Source organism: Protomyctophum parallelum (genome assembly GCF_964188405.1).
Source record: "Protomyctophum parallelum genome assembly, chromosome: 2".
Classification (NCBI taxonomy): Eukaryota; Metazoa; Chordata; class Actinopteri; order Myctophiformes; family Myctophidae; genus Protomyctophum; species Protomyctophum parallelum.
In genome coordinates this window covers 48,113,649-48,131,578 of record NC_139699.1, presented here as the reverse complement: position 1 = coordinate 48,131,578, position 17,930 = coordinate 48,113,649, and the positions used below count along the sequence as shown (strand labels likewise).

The window sequence follows — 17,930 nt, the reverse complement described above, 5'->3', positions numbered from 1 at the left end:
ATCAAGCCACAGCCGTCTCTATCTTGTATATAGGCCGCCGCCTATACACATATATTATGGGTGTAATAACGCGACATGTGGGCCCCTGGTTGACCTCGTGCAGCTGAATCACTGCTTTCCAAGCGGACTCTGGGAGCATGGGATCTTATCACATCCCGAGCAGGAGAGGTCAATTAATTATATGGGCTCGTCATTAACGAGCATGTGATCATCACATGGCTTATTATCTCGGGGTCAAGGATGCCTGGCAGACTGAACTGTGAGTCTGAGTGAGTGGGGCTTCGCCGTCAAATAGAATATCCCAGAGTGAATTAGACCCGGTCAAATCCAATTTAAATCATTTGACATGATTCTGTAGCGATAAGCTAAACTGAGATGCCGTTTTGCCAAACGGACTGTACACAGTACGCTAGTGTGTGCTTCTTCAAGATATGTGAATAAAATCCGTTATTTGCTTTTAGAAATCGAAGACCATCCATATATACAATATTAATATATATATTATATATATGTTCGCCTATAAAGACATATTGGCCAACTATTCTGTTCCTTCTTGCATGGTCTCACACTATAGTGCCGTGTTTTCCTCCTCTCTGCGCATGCTGCGAGGAGGAATGTGTTCCGGCGGACAGGACGGGAAGAGGAGCAGAAATCAATTACAATTATTCTCTGTTGACAATGTAATTAAACCCAAAGCGGCCAAGCTAATACACCCGCATGAGGCCCGTTATCTGGAACGGGCGGAGATTTACAAGCGGAAGGACTCAAGGAGCGCACCGGGCTTGCATACGAAGTGGTAACGGGCCCCATGCGCACTCAGCCTGTGGAACCTGTGCGTGTCATAGGCAGGCACGCACACACACACACACACACACACACACACACACACACACACACACACACACACACACACACACACACACACACAGACATGTATGCACACACAGAGTCAGGAATTTAATACAGGAATGGCGAGTCACTGCTTGGGTATAACTATAGCCAGGCCTATAGGCCTGTGGTATATAAATAATATATCTATATTATTTATGTCCCAACGCTTTTTCATATAGGATAAGAGACGGCAGACCAGTTCCTCACCGCCCATGTGTTAAAAAAAAAAAAAAAAAAGTCTCCTCCGCCTCCTCGCGTCAGACTTTGAACAAATGAGCAGCCTCGCCCAGACCTCGCTTATACCCTTTTCTCTTTTTTTTTACCTTGATCAATGCGCCTATGGGACGGGTGATGATGACGCACGAGGCGAGGGCACGCACTACTAGACTATAGCCTTGGGCATGTGATGTGTGCCTACATTCATTCCACTATATAAGCTATATATAGCCCATAGGCCAGGGATATTCAATTGGCGGCCCGCGGGCCACATGCGGCCCGCGGAGCGCCCCCTTGTGGCCCCTGGAAGAATTTTGAAAAAAAAAAAAAAAAAAAAAAAAAGATTTTTTTTTTTTTTTTTTTTTTTTAATAATAAGAGGGATAATAAAAGTTACAGGTATGGTGTGTGCGATATTAATTGTTTGATTACCATAATGACGGTAATCATTAAAGGACCACTTTTCAACCTATCTTCATATAGGCCTATAAGTCCTCACTAATAATCATGATAAAATGACACGTTTTTTTCTACTCGGTCTGTGTCACATAGGAGGGCTGTGGGCAGTTCAGAAACCCACCCAACAGTGACATCAATGGAGAATCCAAGCTAATAGAAACTGCAGGCTTTCTAGTCCTGAAAAGTTGCAATGCGAAAATGGAAGCCATCATTCTCACAATAATAAACCCTGTTAGGGTCCATTTGGTTCCATTTGTACACAGTTACAGTTACAGACCCATAAGGGTCCATTTGGTTCCAAACCATCATTTCCCTGGGGACCCCCTGGAACTGCCTCCAGGACCCTGGGGGTCCCCGGACCCCGAACCCCACTTTGGGAATCACTGCTCTATGTAATCTGATCTTTATAGTCTGATAAACTATTCTCACGTAAATAAATCTTGTTTAAAAAACAATCTGCCTAACGATGATGTCACTGGTGGTCGTGGACGGGTTTCTGAACTGCCCACAGCAGAGTGAGTGTGTGTGTGTGTGTGTGTGTGTGTGTTTGTGTGTGTGTGTGTGTGTGTGTGTCCGTCCACTCGTTAATGTCAAAGCAATGCTGTTTATGCACTGTCAAATAGGTCTAGGCCTACATCTATTCTAAGGTGGCATATACCTGTATAGACATATTATCCTGCTCATTACTGTGCGGAAATATACATAAATCTTCGTGTTTGAGCACAAAAAGCATTTTGAGAACCCACAAATTTCCGCGCTTCGCGCGCACACTGTGCGGCCCCCCACACACAATAATTCTACAGTTGTGGCCCCCGGCCTAATCTAATTGAATACCCCTGCCATAGGCCATTTTTAGAAACTTTTTTAATAGTTCAACTTTCTGCATACACTTACAAAGGCATGCAGTTAATGGGGATAATAGCGTTCGTTTTTTATAAGGCAAGGGCCTATTAAAAACAAAAAACTAACTATTTTAGAATTAAATAGACACTCGGGAATTTTGAAGTATAAATACACATATATTTTTAAGAGGATTTACTTCATTGCATGTCAACGGACTCCGGAGACAGACTCCCATCGCTGTCTCCTGTCCTATATAAAGTCGAAGTCGATGTCCTGAACATTGTCCAAATATTCTGGGGGTCGAGTGCAGACTATATACATGTGCAGTACAGTATATCTGTACACAAAGGAGATTCAGCAAATAATAATACTGTAATATGTGTTTATGGCTTCATGCATATACAGTACACCACTGAACTCAACAACCCCATTCCACTCTCAAAGGCCATATCTAGGCTATAGCCATGATTTCTGTGAACCTCGGGTGATGCATAACAGAACCTCTGCCCCCCCCCCCCCCCCCCCCCCCCCCACACACACACACACACACCCTTAAAATATGCCTGAAAGTCCTTGCCAAACACGCCGCTATGCTTTGCATGTGTATCCCTACACACACACACACACACACACACACACACCCCTGGAGATGGTTGTAAATCGTCACGCGTGAAAGAGCCACGGTCCTGTACTATAACGCACGCACACGAGTGGCTTGTGCGTGGCACTAACGCACGCACACGCCCTCGTCGTCGCGCCGCGCGTCTTCTTCAGCCCGGCGCGGTGTCCCTTTAAAAATCAGAATCCCAAGACCCCAATGATTTATCAAACTCCTATTATCAAGAAAATGTCAAGCGAAGGGCACCTTGCGCTGCACTGACGCAAAGACCCGATCCTCTTTCTCACGGACTAGAGCTATAGAAGCTTTGCACTTGGCGGGAGTAGACCCAGTCTACTTCCAGTCGCCCTCTCCTTTGCAGCTGCTTCCAGCCCGACGGACACCCACCGCCACCTCGTCCGCACAAAAATGGTAAGTTGTGCACTTTCTTTTTTCTAGGAATAGTGGCTATATAGAGTCTATTATAGCCATCGCCACGTGTATTTTCCTTTTTCTTTTTTTCTTTTCAAGCTTTTTGACAGCTGCATGAGAGGCATCTCGCCTATACTGTAACTGTCCATGGTGCTGAAGCTGAGGTGCTGGATTGCAGGTTGTATGTGCATTGTGCAGTGCAAAACTTTAATCCGACTATAAGTGACTCTATAGTCTATAAAGGCTACTTGTTTCGCACCTAGAAGTGCTCAATATCTGTTGTTTATTTGTCCAGACATGGCGTTTCTTTTGATTCACCTTATTTTATTCACGTTTTATCTCATTTTATATTTAACACTTTTGGCTGAAACCAGGTTATGATTAACTGAAATGATTGCAAACAATAATTTGGACCCGACCATCATTAACATTTTCCCTTTTTCTTTTAATAATATTATGCTGTTTGGGTGTCCCTCTAAGCCAAATTCAAGGTGTAATTCGTAATCCCGCACGGGTCTTTTCAGTGCTGTAATGCCGGTGATCACGCATGCCTGCCGGGGAGTGGGAAGCTGTCGAGAGACCGGCAGCTTGTCTATTGCCCATAAAATCAGTGGATGTGTAGGGCTGAATGACATGGGGGAAATGGGGCGTAAAATTAAAGAATCTCGCAGTAACGGCACACGGGAGACAAGAAAGAACCCCCTGCAAACTGTGAGCTGAAACCCGGAGCAGTGGAGCCAAAACATGCGGCAAAGGGAGCTTTTCTTTTAAAACCATCAGCAGTGCCATCGGAGATATGTTCTGTAATGTTGGAAACATAGTAAAACAATCAAATAATAATAATATATGGAGAAAGAGAAAAATATCCTGTTCACAGATTTTTAACCGATGCTGAAAGTTGGAGTTCCGTATTAGGTGTTTTCCTCGGATGGAATTTGTCTTTTTGTGCTGAATTTGTTTCGTTAATATTCCAATCCGATGTTCCAGGATTTCCCCGACCCGCAGAGAGCGGCCACCAACGCACCTACCGGCTACAACGCGTCACAGCAGCAGCAGCAGCCGGACGGAGCGGTGGGACTTACAGCAAATAAAGCGGAGAATGCGCCGTGTCCTCACGCTCACCCGGCGCCCCAGCCGCCCGCCCCGTGCAACGAGAGCAAAACTTTTTGCCCCGCCGCGGAAAATAAACCGGGAGAACTGGAGACCGGCAAGGTCTATGGGACGTTTAAAAACGCTGCGCCCGCGGTTCCCGGATCCGCGTCGGCCTTCGGCGGTGCCGGTCAGACGGGTGGCGCTTCTTCTGCCGGCCCTCAGGGCCGGGGGATGTCTGTCCAGTACGGGGAGCCTCTCAGGGCCGCGAGCGCGGAGCAAAACAACGCCTCGGGAAATTGGGTGGCCATGAGCCAGACCACCATCATATTGGGAACAGATGGCAACACTTCTGTTCAGCCCAGCAGCAGCGCCGTGCCGGGGGTAAGTGTGCTCAAATTAATTGTTTTCAATGAGAGGTGCAGGGCCTATCAAACGACCTGGGTCAGGGGAGATGGAATACATGAGATCTGCGGGATTAGGAAGATCCAATTAGGACGATATGCCGTTGATAAAGCGCGCGGAATAACCATGGAGATGATGATGAGGCCACTTGAAATCATGTCTACCGGCTGGGAGATCCATTCTGATTGATTTGAGATGGAATTCGTTTTCGTCTATATCGAATCTTCATACATGTGCATATATAAAAGCCTGTGTGCTATATAGGCTATCCATTCTAATACGATGACATCATGAGAAAACAATGGTTGCGTGTAAGGAAAATGTTATACGGTTGTAGTGTGAATACTAATAGCCTATACAGCCAAATTAAAATAACAACAACAATCGTGCACGTAAATTATTTTATTTTGCGACACTCTTTTACATTTTGGATCATGGGCTGCAGGGTGATTGTGACAAAGAGCTTAAATAACGATGAAGAAACTATCAGTGAACTGATAGCCTATATAAATCGTCTATTTGACATGAATACCCCCCGCAGGCTGCCAGGCAGCCCCTGTACATACAGCCCAGAGTCCCCGTCTCTCTCTCTCTCTCTCTCTCTCTCTCTGGGGACTGCATGGTGCTGACAGCAGCGTGCTGTATAGTGTAATGCCTTACATAAGGTTGCGGATTCCACCCATTGTTCCAATGCCCAGGAGGGCTTTCCTCTCCCGTCTCACCTCAGTGTGTTTCCATTGATAAGCCCCCCTCCTCCTCCTCCCCCCGCCTCCCATGCGTCCCTCCGGCTGGCACACAGCCAGGCGAAATATGCTTTATGAATGTGAATTCAGTTCACACGTGGTGCTTACTATATTTTTGAATTGGCGGTGATTGGCGGTCTGGAATGTGTAAACCTTTTTTTTCGGAATGACTGATGTTTTCCCTGTTTTATCGTGGCTAATCACAAATAGTCTTAACTCTTAATTAATGGATTTTGGTCAAGTGTAATCGAATTTAAGACGTTTAATTTTCATGTAGCAATATAGGGGGGGAATAAAAAGCAGCCTTTTAGGATAATCACCCGCGATCCCCTTTTCCCAGGCCGACGATGACGAAGACGAAGGGGGAGACGAGAATAAGGAACGAGGAAACTGGACCAATAAAATGGATTTTATCCTGTCCATGGTGGGCTACGCCGTGGGTCTGGGTAACGTCTGGCGGTTTCCTTACCTTGCCTTCCAAAATGGTGGAGGTAAGAATCTGGACCAACACATGGACTTGTCCAACGCTGCAATTGCCACAGACGAAAAACAGTCGAAGTCCACACTATTGATCCATAATGTATAAAAGATAGATACGGGTTCAGGACAACGAGGCCTTTTCGTGGAGCGGTCAGAATTAAATTTGGACTTAGACTGTTTTTCGTCTGTGGTAGCCTACTCAATTAACGAACTGTCAAAAAAGAAGAATTATTATTATTATTATTATTATTATTATTATTAAGTGAATTAAGATGAAAACAAGTCATGTTTTTTTTCTCTCTTTTCTTTTCTGTTTTTCTTTCTTTCTTTCTTCCTTTCTTTCTTTCTTTCTTTCTTTCTTTTTGCACTGCCTGAAAACATTAAACCATTCTATCATTTCATCGTTTCATTTAATTGGATTCCATTATCACAGTCATAGTTGTGTATATACAGTGGACGAGTTTATGGTCACTGAAAATGTAAAAATCGGTTATTTCGTTCTTTCAAAGTAACGAAATCCTCCTTCTTCTTCTTCTTCTTCTTCTTCTTCTTCTTCTTCTTCTTCTTCTTCTTCTTCTTCTTCTTCTTCTTCTAATTATTATTATTATTTGACTATGACATTCACCAATACAATATAATATTATACATTTTTAACAATATGTGTGGGAGAGAAATAGCGACATATAAGGCTAAATGGAATTCCATTCGTTTTAATTTTAATTCAACAGGGCCTGAGGCCCACACGAATGTCCCAGCATTATCTTCTTTTTTGATCGGTTTTAATTTAGTTTATACCAGTCCTCAACGTCAATTTGTAAGAGTGCCACATTTGTATACATTCTGAGCAAAAATGACATTGCACGGGGCTTTGGAGTGCATATACCTAACCATACCACATACATTGTATAGCCTGATTGTACACATTGCCCCATAGGTGCCTTTCTAATACCCTACTTGACAATGTTGGGTATCGCCGGGATCCCCATCTTTCTGCTGGAGGTGTCCCTGGGACAGTTTGCCAGCCAGGGTCCCGTGTCAGTATGGAAAGCTATCCCGGCTCTGCAAGGTAAACTGCGCTAACTTCAAGTCTGCGCATTTTCACGCATATGTGAAGAATATAAAGTTGAATCAACATATTCTCTATATCATTGTCTTCTGAACAAAGCTCTTCAACTTGCTTAAGAGTAATTTATATATTTCGTCTCATTTTATTTATTTTAGGTTGCGGGATTGCCATGTTGATAATATCTGTCTTGATAGCCATATACTATAATATTATTATGTGCTGGACACTGTACTACCTGTTCGCTTCGTTGAAGGGCTCACTTCCATGGGCTAACTGTAGGAATGAGTGGAACACGGTGGAATGTATGGACAAAGACATGCTGCTCTTAGGTAAGACATGTACTCACATGCACGCACGCACGCACACACACACACACACACACACACACACACACACACACACACACACACACACACACACACACACACACACACACACACACACACACACACACACACACACACACACACACACACACACACACACACACACACACACACACACACACACACACAGGCACATATACGTCTCCAAATGCGCCTCTCTCTATACTATGCGCAATGCGTCATGCGCGCAGCGCTCTTTCCGTTGAGATGTCTTGTAGTAGACCTGCAGTACAGTGAATTATTGCCTGAATGCCACCCATCCATGCAAGCGTTATGTTCTTGCTCAACTTGTTCCTTATTTTATTATGTATCGAAATAATGCATTTTAGACATATGCCATTGACTGCCATGCTGCCATTTTACAATACTGTACAAGTAGGCCTATAATATGATATGTAAATATGGGTCATTCTCTTTCGGGGGAAAATAAGTATAACATGAAATATTTACTAGATCCTTATCTTTTACTTGAATATGTTGGTCTTGTAATGTGCAACCCCGAAATCATGGTTTATGGGGCTGTTTATAAATGAAAGCATTAACAAAAGAATATCTGGAAATTAGAACGAAGATATTCAACGCACCACAGTATCGGAAAAAAAATACAACCTTTGAATTTCCGTTCAAATCATGTAATATTAGTGTTCTGCTGCTGCATTATTTGTCAATTCAGCACAAAAACTGCTTGCTTGACAAATTTACTGTATGGTGGTGCTGCAGTGCCGCAGTGTACCCGACACTGACCTCTCCCGGTTGGACTAGGTATTACCTCTTACTGTACACGAAGCAAAGAACCGACCGTTCTCTCTCTCTCTCTCTCTCTCTCTCTCTCTCTCTCTCTCTCTCTCTCTCTCTCTCTCTCTCTCTCTCTCTCTCTCTCTCTCTCTCTCTTGTCATGATTAAATAGCATCACTTATGCTGCAGAATCAAGTGATGATAATTATGGTTGCTTAAACGGATTATTTGTCTGTAATTTGATAGGCTATGCATTTATGTAAATGAACACTAGCCTATATTGAAATGTTATATCAAATGCTAGAATAATTAAATTACAGATATACAAAGAGTGTAATAAATCATATAGGCCAGTGGTTTTCAACCTTTTTCATATAAAGGCCTTTTATTTATTTGGCATTTGATCCGTGGTCGTGGATGACCATTTGATAGCCTCTGAGCCCCCAAAAAATAATTTTATTGCGTTATCGTTGGATAAGATTTTGTCCACAATTCCATGCTGTATATATATTGATGTGGCATATAGGAGCAACACAGGCAAACGTTGATAAATAACAATTCTTCTACATTCTCTAATTGTGTAGTCTCTAATTGTACACTCTCAAGATTGAAACAAATGAAGGGTCCATTTGGTTACCAACTCTCCATCACTGGGAGTGGGGACCACATGGAACCCCCTCAACGACCACTGGTTGGTTGAAAACCACTGAGATATAGGCTAATCGAGCAACAAGATGTTACAAGAGCATTGTATGAACAAAACAGAGGACATGAAATGTTGTGAATATTAATCAGCTTATATACAGTTGAATTTGAATACAGAGTGCAAGTTTTCTCGGTTGTAGCATAATTGTGTGTGTGTGTGTGTGTGTGTGTGTGTGTGTGTGTGTGTGTGTGTGTGTGTGTGTGTGTGTGTGTGTGTGTGTGTGTGTGTGTGTGTGTGTGTGTGTGTTTGTGTGTATGTGTGTGTGTGTGTGTGTGTGTGTGTGTGTGTGTGTTTGTGTGTGTGTGTGTGTGTGTGTGTGTGTGTGTGTGTGTGTGTGTGTGTGTGTGTGTGTGTGTGTGTGTGTGTGTGTGTGTGTGTGTGTGTGTGTGTGAGAGAGAGAGAGAGAGAGAGAGAGAGAGAGAGAGAGAGTCTTGGCGTTTGCTGCTTGCCAAAAGGTTCTCTTGACACAAATAGCTGACTTCCAGACTGCCACCTTAGCTATGTTGTTATCCTTTAATTAGATCAGTTATTTTTGGCAAGGTGCGCCCTCGCACAAATTAAGGACACTTCAGGCACCGCTGTATACTTTACATTGCTGCCCCATTTTCCCCTCACATGAGGGAACAGATGTGCCTTAATTGCTATTAGTGACACAGTGACACAGAGTCATACAAATGACACATTTTCCTACTTTTCCATGAGCCATGAGAATGAACAAGCTTGCAAGTCACCCTGAGTTTCACCCACACGCTAATCCTGATTCCATAATGACACTGGAACTGCTCCAGTGGCACCTCTATACTGTACATCTTAGGCCTTATATCATGTTTGCATCTTTGGAAGGCCCAATCAACTTCCCCCCTCGCCTGTTTGGCTCTGGTTATGCGGTTAACCCATTTTGACCTGAGATCAGATTCTAAAAATGTCTTCTACATCCTGACAGTTTTCTGAAAAAGTTTCTATGTCAGTCGTTCTTCGATTTTTCAAAAATAGCAGACCTACAAGCTCGTAGATCTATGAGCTTGTAGATCTGTAGATCAAAAGCTAAAGCATAACATAATGCTAACACCAAAAGGGGTTCCCTTAAGAGAAGAACTGTCCCACACAACGCACCACCATAATGACCCCATGTTTGTTGACGTGTGATTGGAACAGATACGTGTATTCTCCGGGACAGAAACCTCACCTCCGTAAAGAACTCGACGTTTTGTCTGTCCAACAATGCTGTGGGAAACTTGACTAAGCTGATGAACATGACTATGGACGCTAACAAGACATACGTCAGCCCCAGCGAGGAGTACTTCAAGTAAGTGCACCGTGACGCATGCTTTGTATACTTCTATTTATACCATATACAAATAGCAGCTCTGTACAAGCTCTTGGGCTTGTACACTTCTACACGGTGTGAGCGTTTTGACACACGACACAGCCGGCTTTATTTGAAACTCACATTTGATGCGCAATTTTACTTGTTAAATTAAATCCGGATTTTACATGTAGTTGTTAGTGTCACATAATCTACCCAAGCAATATTTTACACTTTCATTCAAAAATAAGCACACAAAATATCTCTTGATCACAGACTTATAAACTGTACTTCCTCGATTTCTGACCAATTCTCTTTTGCCTAATACAGCCTGGATTGTTTTAATCTGTAGTTTCTCGTATTGCAGTTTATACACATTTAAAGATCAGTGTTGCTTTAAAAAAATAATGTTTTCCCATTCCAGTATTGCTAGTATCTTCCCTTTGTCTCCCCCCCACAGGTACAATGTGTTACACATCTCTAAAGGCATCGAGTACCCTGGAGACCTCCGCTGGCCCTTAGCAGGCTGTCTCTGCCTGGCCTGGCTTATTGTCTATGCCTCCTTGGCCAAAGGAATCAAGTCATCAGGAAAGGTGGGTACAGTGCATGATAGGGACATGGTTGAGAAGTCTCCTTGTGGGTCCTTGACTCCCCTCCTTTGCTACCCCGTTGTTCCCCCCTTTGGCTCCTAGGAGGTGCATTTGAGTTGAGTTCTAGGTTTTCAAGAAATAATTCTTGTCGAGTGCTGCCCTCTAGAGGGCATTTGAATGAGGTGCAAAGCTCTGCACCACCACTCAGGAGGCTGAGTATGAATAATGTCCATCCACCCAGGGCTGTTTTCACAGTGGAGTCTAGGATGGAAAAGTAGCTTTTAATTCATGGCAAAGTAGCGTTTAATTCATGGCAAAGTAGCGTTTAATTCATGGCAAAGTAGCTTTTAATTCATGGCAAAGTAGCTTTTAATTCAGAAGTTGCAAGACAAAATTGGAGCTGATGAATGCGTACTCCTGATTGGCAAAAATTGGCAACCCACCTGAAAGAAATGTTTTCAGTAACAGACAGAGATGGAGAGACAGCCATGGTGACCTCTGTTACTAAGACACACTAGGCTATAGCAGGGGTTGTCAACGTTTGGGGAGTGGGGAGTCGGACGCCCGGGAATGCTTTGCCCCGCCCCCCTCCCCGCCCCAATACAAACTGACCGCTTACAGTAACCTTAATAGAGAAAATATTAACGATATATAACGAGTATAATCATTAAGGAAAATCTATGCATGTATACTACTATGTAAACTCTTAATTCCTATAGACTCCATAGCAACGACTCTCTCTCTCTCTCTCTCTCTCTCTCTCTCTCCCTCTCTCTCTCTCTCTACCCCGTCCCCTCTCTCTCTCTCTCCTCATATCAGGTGGTGTATTTCACTGCCACATTTCCCTATGTTGTGCTGGTCATCCTGTTGATCAGAGGAGTGACTCTGCCAGGTGCTGGAGACGGCATCCTGTACTTCATCACACCCAAGTGGGAGAAACTCAGCGACGCAAAGGTAGCTCTCCTCCACCCAGACCCTCACATAACTCTCAGCTCTCCTCCACCCAGACCCTCACATACCTCTCAGCTCTCCTCCACCCAGACCCTCACATACCTCTCAGCTCTCCTCCACCCAGACTCTCCTCCACCCTCTCAGCTCTCCTCCACCCAGACTCTCCTCCACCCTCTCAGCTCTCCTCCACCCTCTCAACTCTCCTCCACCCTCTCAGCTCTCCTCCACCCTCTCAGCTCTCCTCCACCCTCTCAGCTCTCCTCCACCCTCTCAGCTCTCCTCCACCCTATAAACTCTCCTCCACCCTCTCAGCTCTCCTCCACCCTCTCAGCTCTCCTCCACCCTATCAACTCTCCTCCACCCTCTCAGCTCTCCTCCACCCTCTCAGCTCTCCTCCACCCTATAAACTCTCCTCCACCCTCTCAGCTCTCCTCCACCCTCTCAGCTCTCCTCCACCCTATCAACTCTCCTCCACCCTCTCAGCTCTCCTCCACCCTCTCAGCTCTCCTCCACCCTCTCAACTCTCCTCCACCCTCTCAACTCTCCTCCACCCTCTCAACTCTCCTCAACCCTCTCAACTCTCCTCCACCCTCTCAACTCTCCTCCACCCTCGCAGCTCTCCTCCACTCTCTCAACTCTCCTCCACCCTCTCAACTCTCCTCCACCCTCTCAGCTCTCCTCCACCCTCTCAGCTCTCCTCCACCCTCTCAACTCTCCTCCACCCTCTCAGCTCTCCTCCACCCTATCAACTCTCCTCCACCCTCTCAACTCTCCTCCACCCTCTCAGCTCTCCTCCACCCTATCAACTCTCCTCCACCCTCTCAACTCTCCTCCACCCTCTCAGCTCTCCTCCACCCTATCAACTCTCCTCCACCCTCTCAACTCTCCTCCACCCTCTCAGCTCTCCTCCACCCTCTCAGCTCTCCTCCACCCTCTCAACTCTCCTCCACCCTCTCAACTCTCCTCCACCCTCTCAACTCTCCTCCACCCTCTCAGCTCTCCTCCACCCTCTCAGCTCTCCACCCTCTCAACTCTCCTCCACCCTCTCAACTCTCCTCCACCCAGACTCTCCTCCACCCTCTCAACTCTCCTCCACCCAGACTCTCCTCCATCCTCTCAACTCTTCTTCACCCAGACTCTCCTCCGCCCAGACCCTCACCCGTATCACGCTGGTTCCCAAATGGTGGGTCGCGTAAACATTTTTATGGGTCCCTTGTTTTTTGTTTCCTACATACATTTCAATAATTTCAGGAAGAAATAAAAGAAAAATCTAAGAAATTCCATAAATTAGAAAACAAAAGTGGTGAAAATAGCTGATCTACAAGCTTATAACGTGGCGCGAATCATCACGCTGTGAGCTTGTAGATCTGCTATTTTCACCAGTTTGGCTGAATGCCTAATTTGTCTTTTGGGTCACAGGCTAAAAAGTTTGGGAACCACTGCTCTACCACACACTTGAAGGGACACACTCATGAATTTCAACATTACTGTTACATAGCGCCAAAGTCCTGACGTCACTCGCTGATCCCTTTGATTCCCCTGGTTCACGGTAGTAATTTCTCTATGGAGAATAACATGGGGTGATCTTAATATCGTCTGCTATAACCTTTGTGGTCCAAAAATAAACAAGCTGTCTTGGCGTTATTGTCAGGGAGGTGTCTCTGTATCGTTTGCGACAGTCAGTCACTCATATGATACAGTCTGTTTCTAGCGAAAATGTAACTAATTCAGTAATAGTAACATTAGCGTTTTCTCTCAGTCAGTTGATTCTTCAAATCCATATGAGTGAAGCGGCCTGGATGATTTGTTTATTTTTCAAACACAGTTCTTATATGAGGCGGTCTAAAATCCCCCTTTATACAAATAAAAAGTACATGAACCCGTGGATTTGTGCCCTCTACCGATATTGATGTCAGACTTCGGTGCTCTATTAGCAGCCATTAAAACCAGCAGTTTGTCTGAAGCGCCACTGAAGTTGTGTTGAAAAGTTTACACCACTGATGTCAATGGGGTAAAATCTGTCCTGGGTGCAACAGGACAATAGAATGGTGTCATGTACACCATACAACAGCAGTACGACTGTTTATATTAAACATGGTTTACTTTAAGTACAGGCAGTACGAGTTAAAAAGACACCAAATGGATGATTCACAAAAAAGGCCAGCTAGGGCTGTTTACAATTGTGATTAACAATTTAATTGTGTTTTTGGCATTGAACATTGGAACATATTAATCCAAATTTAATATCAAAAAGGCAGATATGACAAATAACTTGAATATACAAAGAAACTACTGACATAATTCATAATTAATTTTGTGCTAAAGATAAACAGTCAGTTCAGTTTAACTTTATTCAGTTTTAACTTTACTACACTTTGGAGATTTGTTAACTGCAAAGCCAACAAGGCAACAACAACAACAACCCATGAAACAACAGCTAGAACACAAAATAAGAGGTAACACTACAGCAAGCATACAATATAGCAAATTCAAAGCAGGAACAATGGCATTGAGGCATGCCTGGGCACACTTGAACTTCCATGCGCGGCCAAAGGAAGCTGTGTTTTGCGTCATCTCCGTTTTTTTTAGACAGCTGGTGGATGGAAATTAAGCTCCACCCACGCGGCAGAATGCCACTGGGGCAAGCTTTTCCGGGAATCTGGCCATTGGTGGAGCTTCATTTCAATCCACCAGCTGTCTAAAAAACCGAAAATGACGCAAAACACAGCTTCTTCTGTCCGGCGCGCATGGAATCCAAAGTGTGCTCAGACCCAGGCTGTGACCAGAAGTGCAAAGTATGGAGTGGCTGGGATCATTTGGGTGTATGTATAAGGAACCCGACAGCCATTATTCAGATGAACAAGGCATTAAAGTTCCAGTTGCTCTTGAAGGTGTAGCTGTACCTATTCGTATTCCGTACCAAAAGCAGTTCTACAAACCCAAACATAATCAATTCTTTGCTATAGTGGGATGGCTTTCCCTGTGATACTTTGCCTTTATCATACAGTTGTTTTCATTCCGAGCCAAAACCTCGGTTGTGGGTGTACCGTACGTACCTTTCCAGATGTGCATCACTGTTGTTCTTCTGTCACATACTGTATAAGATCCTTCACACCCCTTTTTGGGTGTAAGAAATGGTAATAGACACATAGGATCAAAGCAGTAGTCATATAATTAGGGATGCACGATTAATCTGTAGCATAATTTCAAAAATAAATAAATAAATAATAAAGTGCAATATTGTCGCCAATAAGTGGTGCTTCCGCAGCCCCCTGGCGGTCCTCCCTGTTTCCAACAGCTATGCTGTGGAGAAAATATAATTAAAACTAAATCTGACTTGCTGTTTGTTGGTGTTTCTCTGCCAGGTATGGAAGGACGCGGCCACCCAGATCTTTTTCTCTCTGTCGGCGGCTTGGGGAGGCCTCATCACTCTCTCTTCATACAATAAATTCCACAATAACTGCTACAGGTAAACATGCAACAGGTAAACCATGCTTCTGGTCAGCAACAACAACACTTTGCGTATTACGTAGCTTGTAATATTTCAGAAATGAAAACAATATTAACTGGTGTTTTTTTTCAGTGAGCGATGTGATGTGGTATTTCTTGCCTATACCTATAGGCCTATACCTATCAATACTTTAATCCAGTTAGGCCTGACGTCGAAATAAAAAAAATGTCTTCTAAATCAAGATAGTTTTCTGAAATACCCATGTTTCTATATCAGTGGTGTTCAATATTTCATGTCAAGGACCCCAAAAAATTGTAATTGGCCAACCGACCCCCATCTGAAAATATGTAGTTCCAGGGATCCCCCAGAAGCAAGGATTTGAGTTAAAACCTTTCGCTGTGAAAGAATAGGCCCTATATATTCAAAGATTTGCAACACATTTTCACGATAAAAAGAAATCGCAGACCTACAAGCTCGTAGCTTGTAGATCTGCTAAAGTATAACATAATGCTTAAAACACCAAAAGGGGTTCCCGCCCAGAATGGGTTTTAAAATAGATTCAAGGTCAAATGTAGTGCTGCTCATGTGAGAGCGCAGTCAGTCTTTGTTTTTCCTTCTGAATAAACAAAGGTCATTAACCAGGAAAATACAATATATTAGTGTCAGATGCACACAAATACTGTAGCCTATATTTACAAGTTGTGTTATAAATTAATACTTATCTCTTTTATTCAAATAATTCAATGGATGTAATTTCTTTATAAATCTGACAGCAATGAGCAAACCAAATACACATTTTGCAGATATTTCCAAAAAAAGCATTCTGGCTTTTCTATAAGATTATTTGCCCGCATGCATTCTTGTTCATTACAAACATAAAAAGTCCTTCACAAACCGTTTTCTGTTATTGATTCTATATGGACATAAAATTATAGCACCTTGTGTCATATTTTGTTTCACCCAAGTGATTATTTTAGACCTCTGCATGCTGCAACTTCTGAAATTAAAACTCTCGGCTATAGTTTTGCATACGACCACTAGATGCCACTGTTGGATAGGTTGCTGCTTGCATACAATAGTAATAATCTTTTATGGAATGTAGTCATGGACAAATTAGCCATTGGGCCAGTGGGGCCGTGGCCCAGGGGCCCTTGGCTCTCAGGGGCCCTTTGGGGAAATTGGACTGTGCGGTACTAGGTTTGACACCCTGAAAATGGCTTCTGGGGCCCTTCATTGGCCATTGATTTTGTTAAATTTAGGTAAAAAAGATGATGATAAAAAAACCCCACAAAAATGTCGCATGCACGTGCGCTATGGGGGCCCTGCAATAATTACCGGCCCAGGGGCCCTCGTGGCGGTTAATCCGTCCCTGACTGTAGTATACAGTATGTTGTGCTTGTGTATTTTTGAAAACCACCCCGTTGACTTTACGTTTTCTTTGTATTCATGTCTTTGTTATTTCCTTCCAGGGACACCATTATAGTGACGTGTACAAACAGTGCCACCAGCATATTTGCAGGTTTTGTCATCTTCTCCGTCATTGGTTTCATGGCCCATGAGTTGAAGGTGCCGATAGAGCAGGTGGCGGACGAAGGTATGGTATACTAACTTATGCATTCACAGGCCGCACGCACGCACGCACGCACGCACGCACGCACGCACGCACGCACGCACGCACGCACGCACGCACGCACGCACGCACGCACGCACGCACGCACGCACGCACGCACGCACGCACGCACACACGCACGCAGGCAGGCACACACACAGGCATGCACGCACGCACGCACACACGCACGCACGCATGCACGCACGCATGCACGCACGCATGCACGCACGCACGCACGCACGCACGCAGGCAGGCACACACACAGGCATGCACGCACGCACGCACGCACACACGCATGCATGCACACACGCACGCACGCACGCACGCACGCACGCACGCACGCACGCACACAGTTGTCAGTGGCTTAGTGCCACACACTGTTTATTAGCTGAGAACTGCCACGCTGGTTGAATTATTATGCAAACTATTACAGATTGTATTTGTTGACAGATTGCTGTATATGATTAACTCATACTTTATGTGTGCGTAATTCATGTGCGTGTGTGTGTGTGTGTGTGTGTGTGTGTGTGTGTGTGTGTGCGTGCGTGCGTACGTGCAGGCATGTGTCTACGGTATGTACTCTATGTGGTTACGTTATCTGTTTGTGTGTGCATGTATGTTTATGTACAGTATGTTTGTCTGTGTATAAATATGTTTATGTGTGTCCGTGTGTGTGTGTGTGTGTGCGTGCGTGCGCATGTGCTTGTGCGTACGTGTGTGTGCGTGTGTGTCAGGTCCAGGCATTGCTTTTGTGGTGTACCCGGAGGCTCTGACACGACTCCCCCTGTCTCCCTTCTGGGCTATCATCTTCTTCCTTATGCTGCTAACTCTTGGCCTGGATACCATGGTAACCGCCTCTATAGTGTGTGTGCGTGTGTGTGCGTGTGTGTGCATGTGCACGCACGCGCGTTTTTTAATACATCCTGTGATGGAAGTTGGCAGGTTGTTCTGTATGTATGGAAACGCTGTCATTGCA

The 17,930-nt window shown here is 44.4% G+C and overlaps 1 protein-coding gene across 1 annotated transcript in view; it reads left to right on the top strand.

Annotated features, from left to right (window-relative positions):
• Positions 1-4,835: 4,835 nt before the first annotated feature.
• Positions 4,836-17,930, top strand: part of slc6a5 (solute carrier family 6 member 5) — a gene marked incomplete at both ends in the record, with an annotated part of 22,469 nt that continues 9,374 nt past the window's right edge. Inside the window, 10 exons of the mRNA XM_083793887.1 lie at positions 4,836-4,910; positions 6,015-6,165; positions 7,089-7,220; positions 7,376-7,549; positions 10,203-10,353; positions 10,814-10,946; positions 11,763-11,897; positions 15,260-15,363; positions 16,815-16,939; positions 17,689-17,801. Of these exons, the coding sequence (XP_083650013.1) occupies positions 4,836-4,910; positions 6,015-6,165; positions 7,089-7,220; positions 7,376-7,549; positions 10,203-10,353; positions 10,814-10,946; positions 11,763-11,897; positions 15,260-15,363; positions 16,815-16,939; positions 17,689-17,801 (1,293 nt within the window). The remainder of the gene's footprint in view (positions 4,911-6,014; positions 6,166-7,088; positions 7,221-7,375; positions 7,550-10,202; positions 10,354-10,813; positions 10,947-11,762; positions 11,898-15,259; positions 15,364-16,814; positions 16,940-17,688; positions 17,802-17,930) is intronic.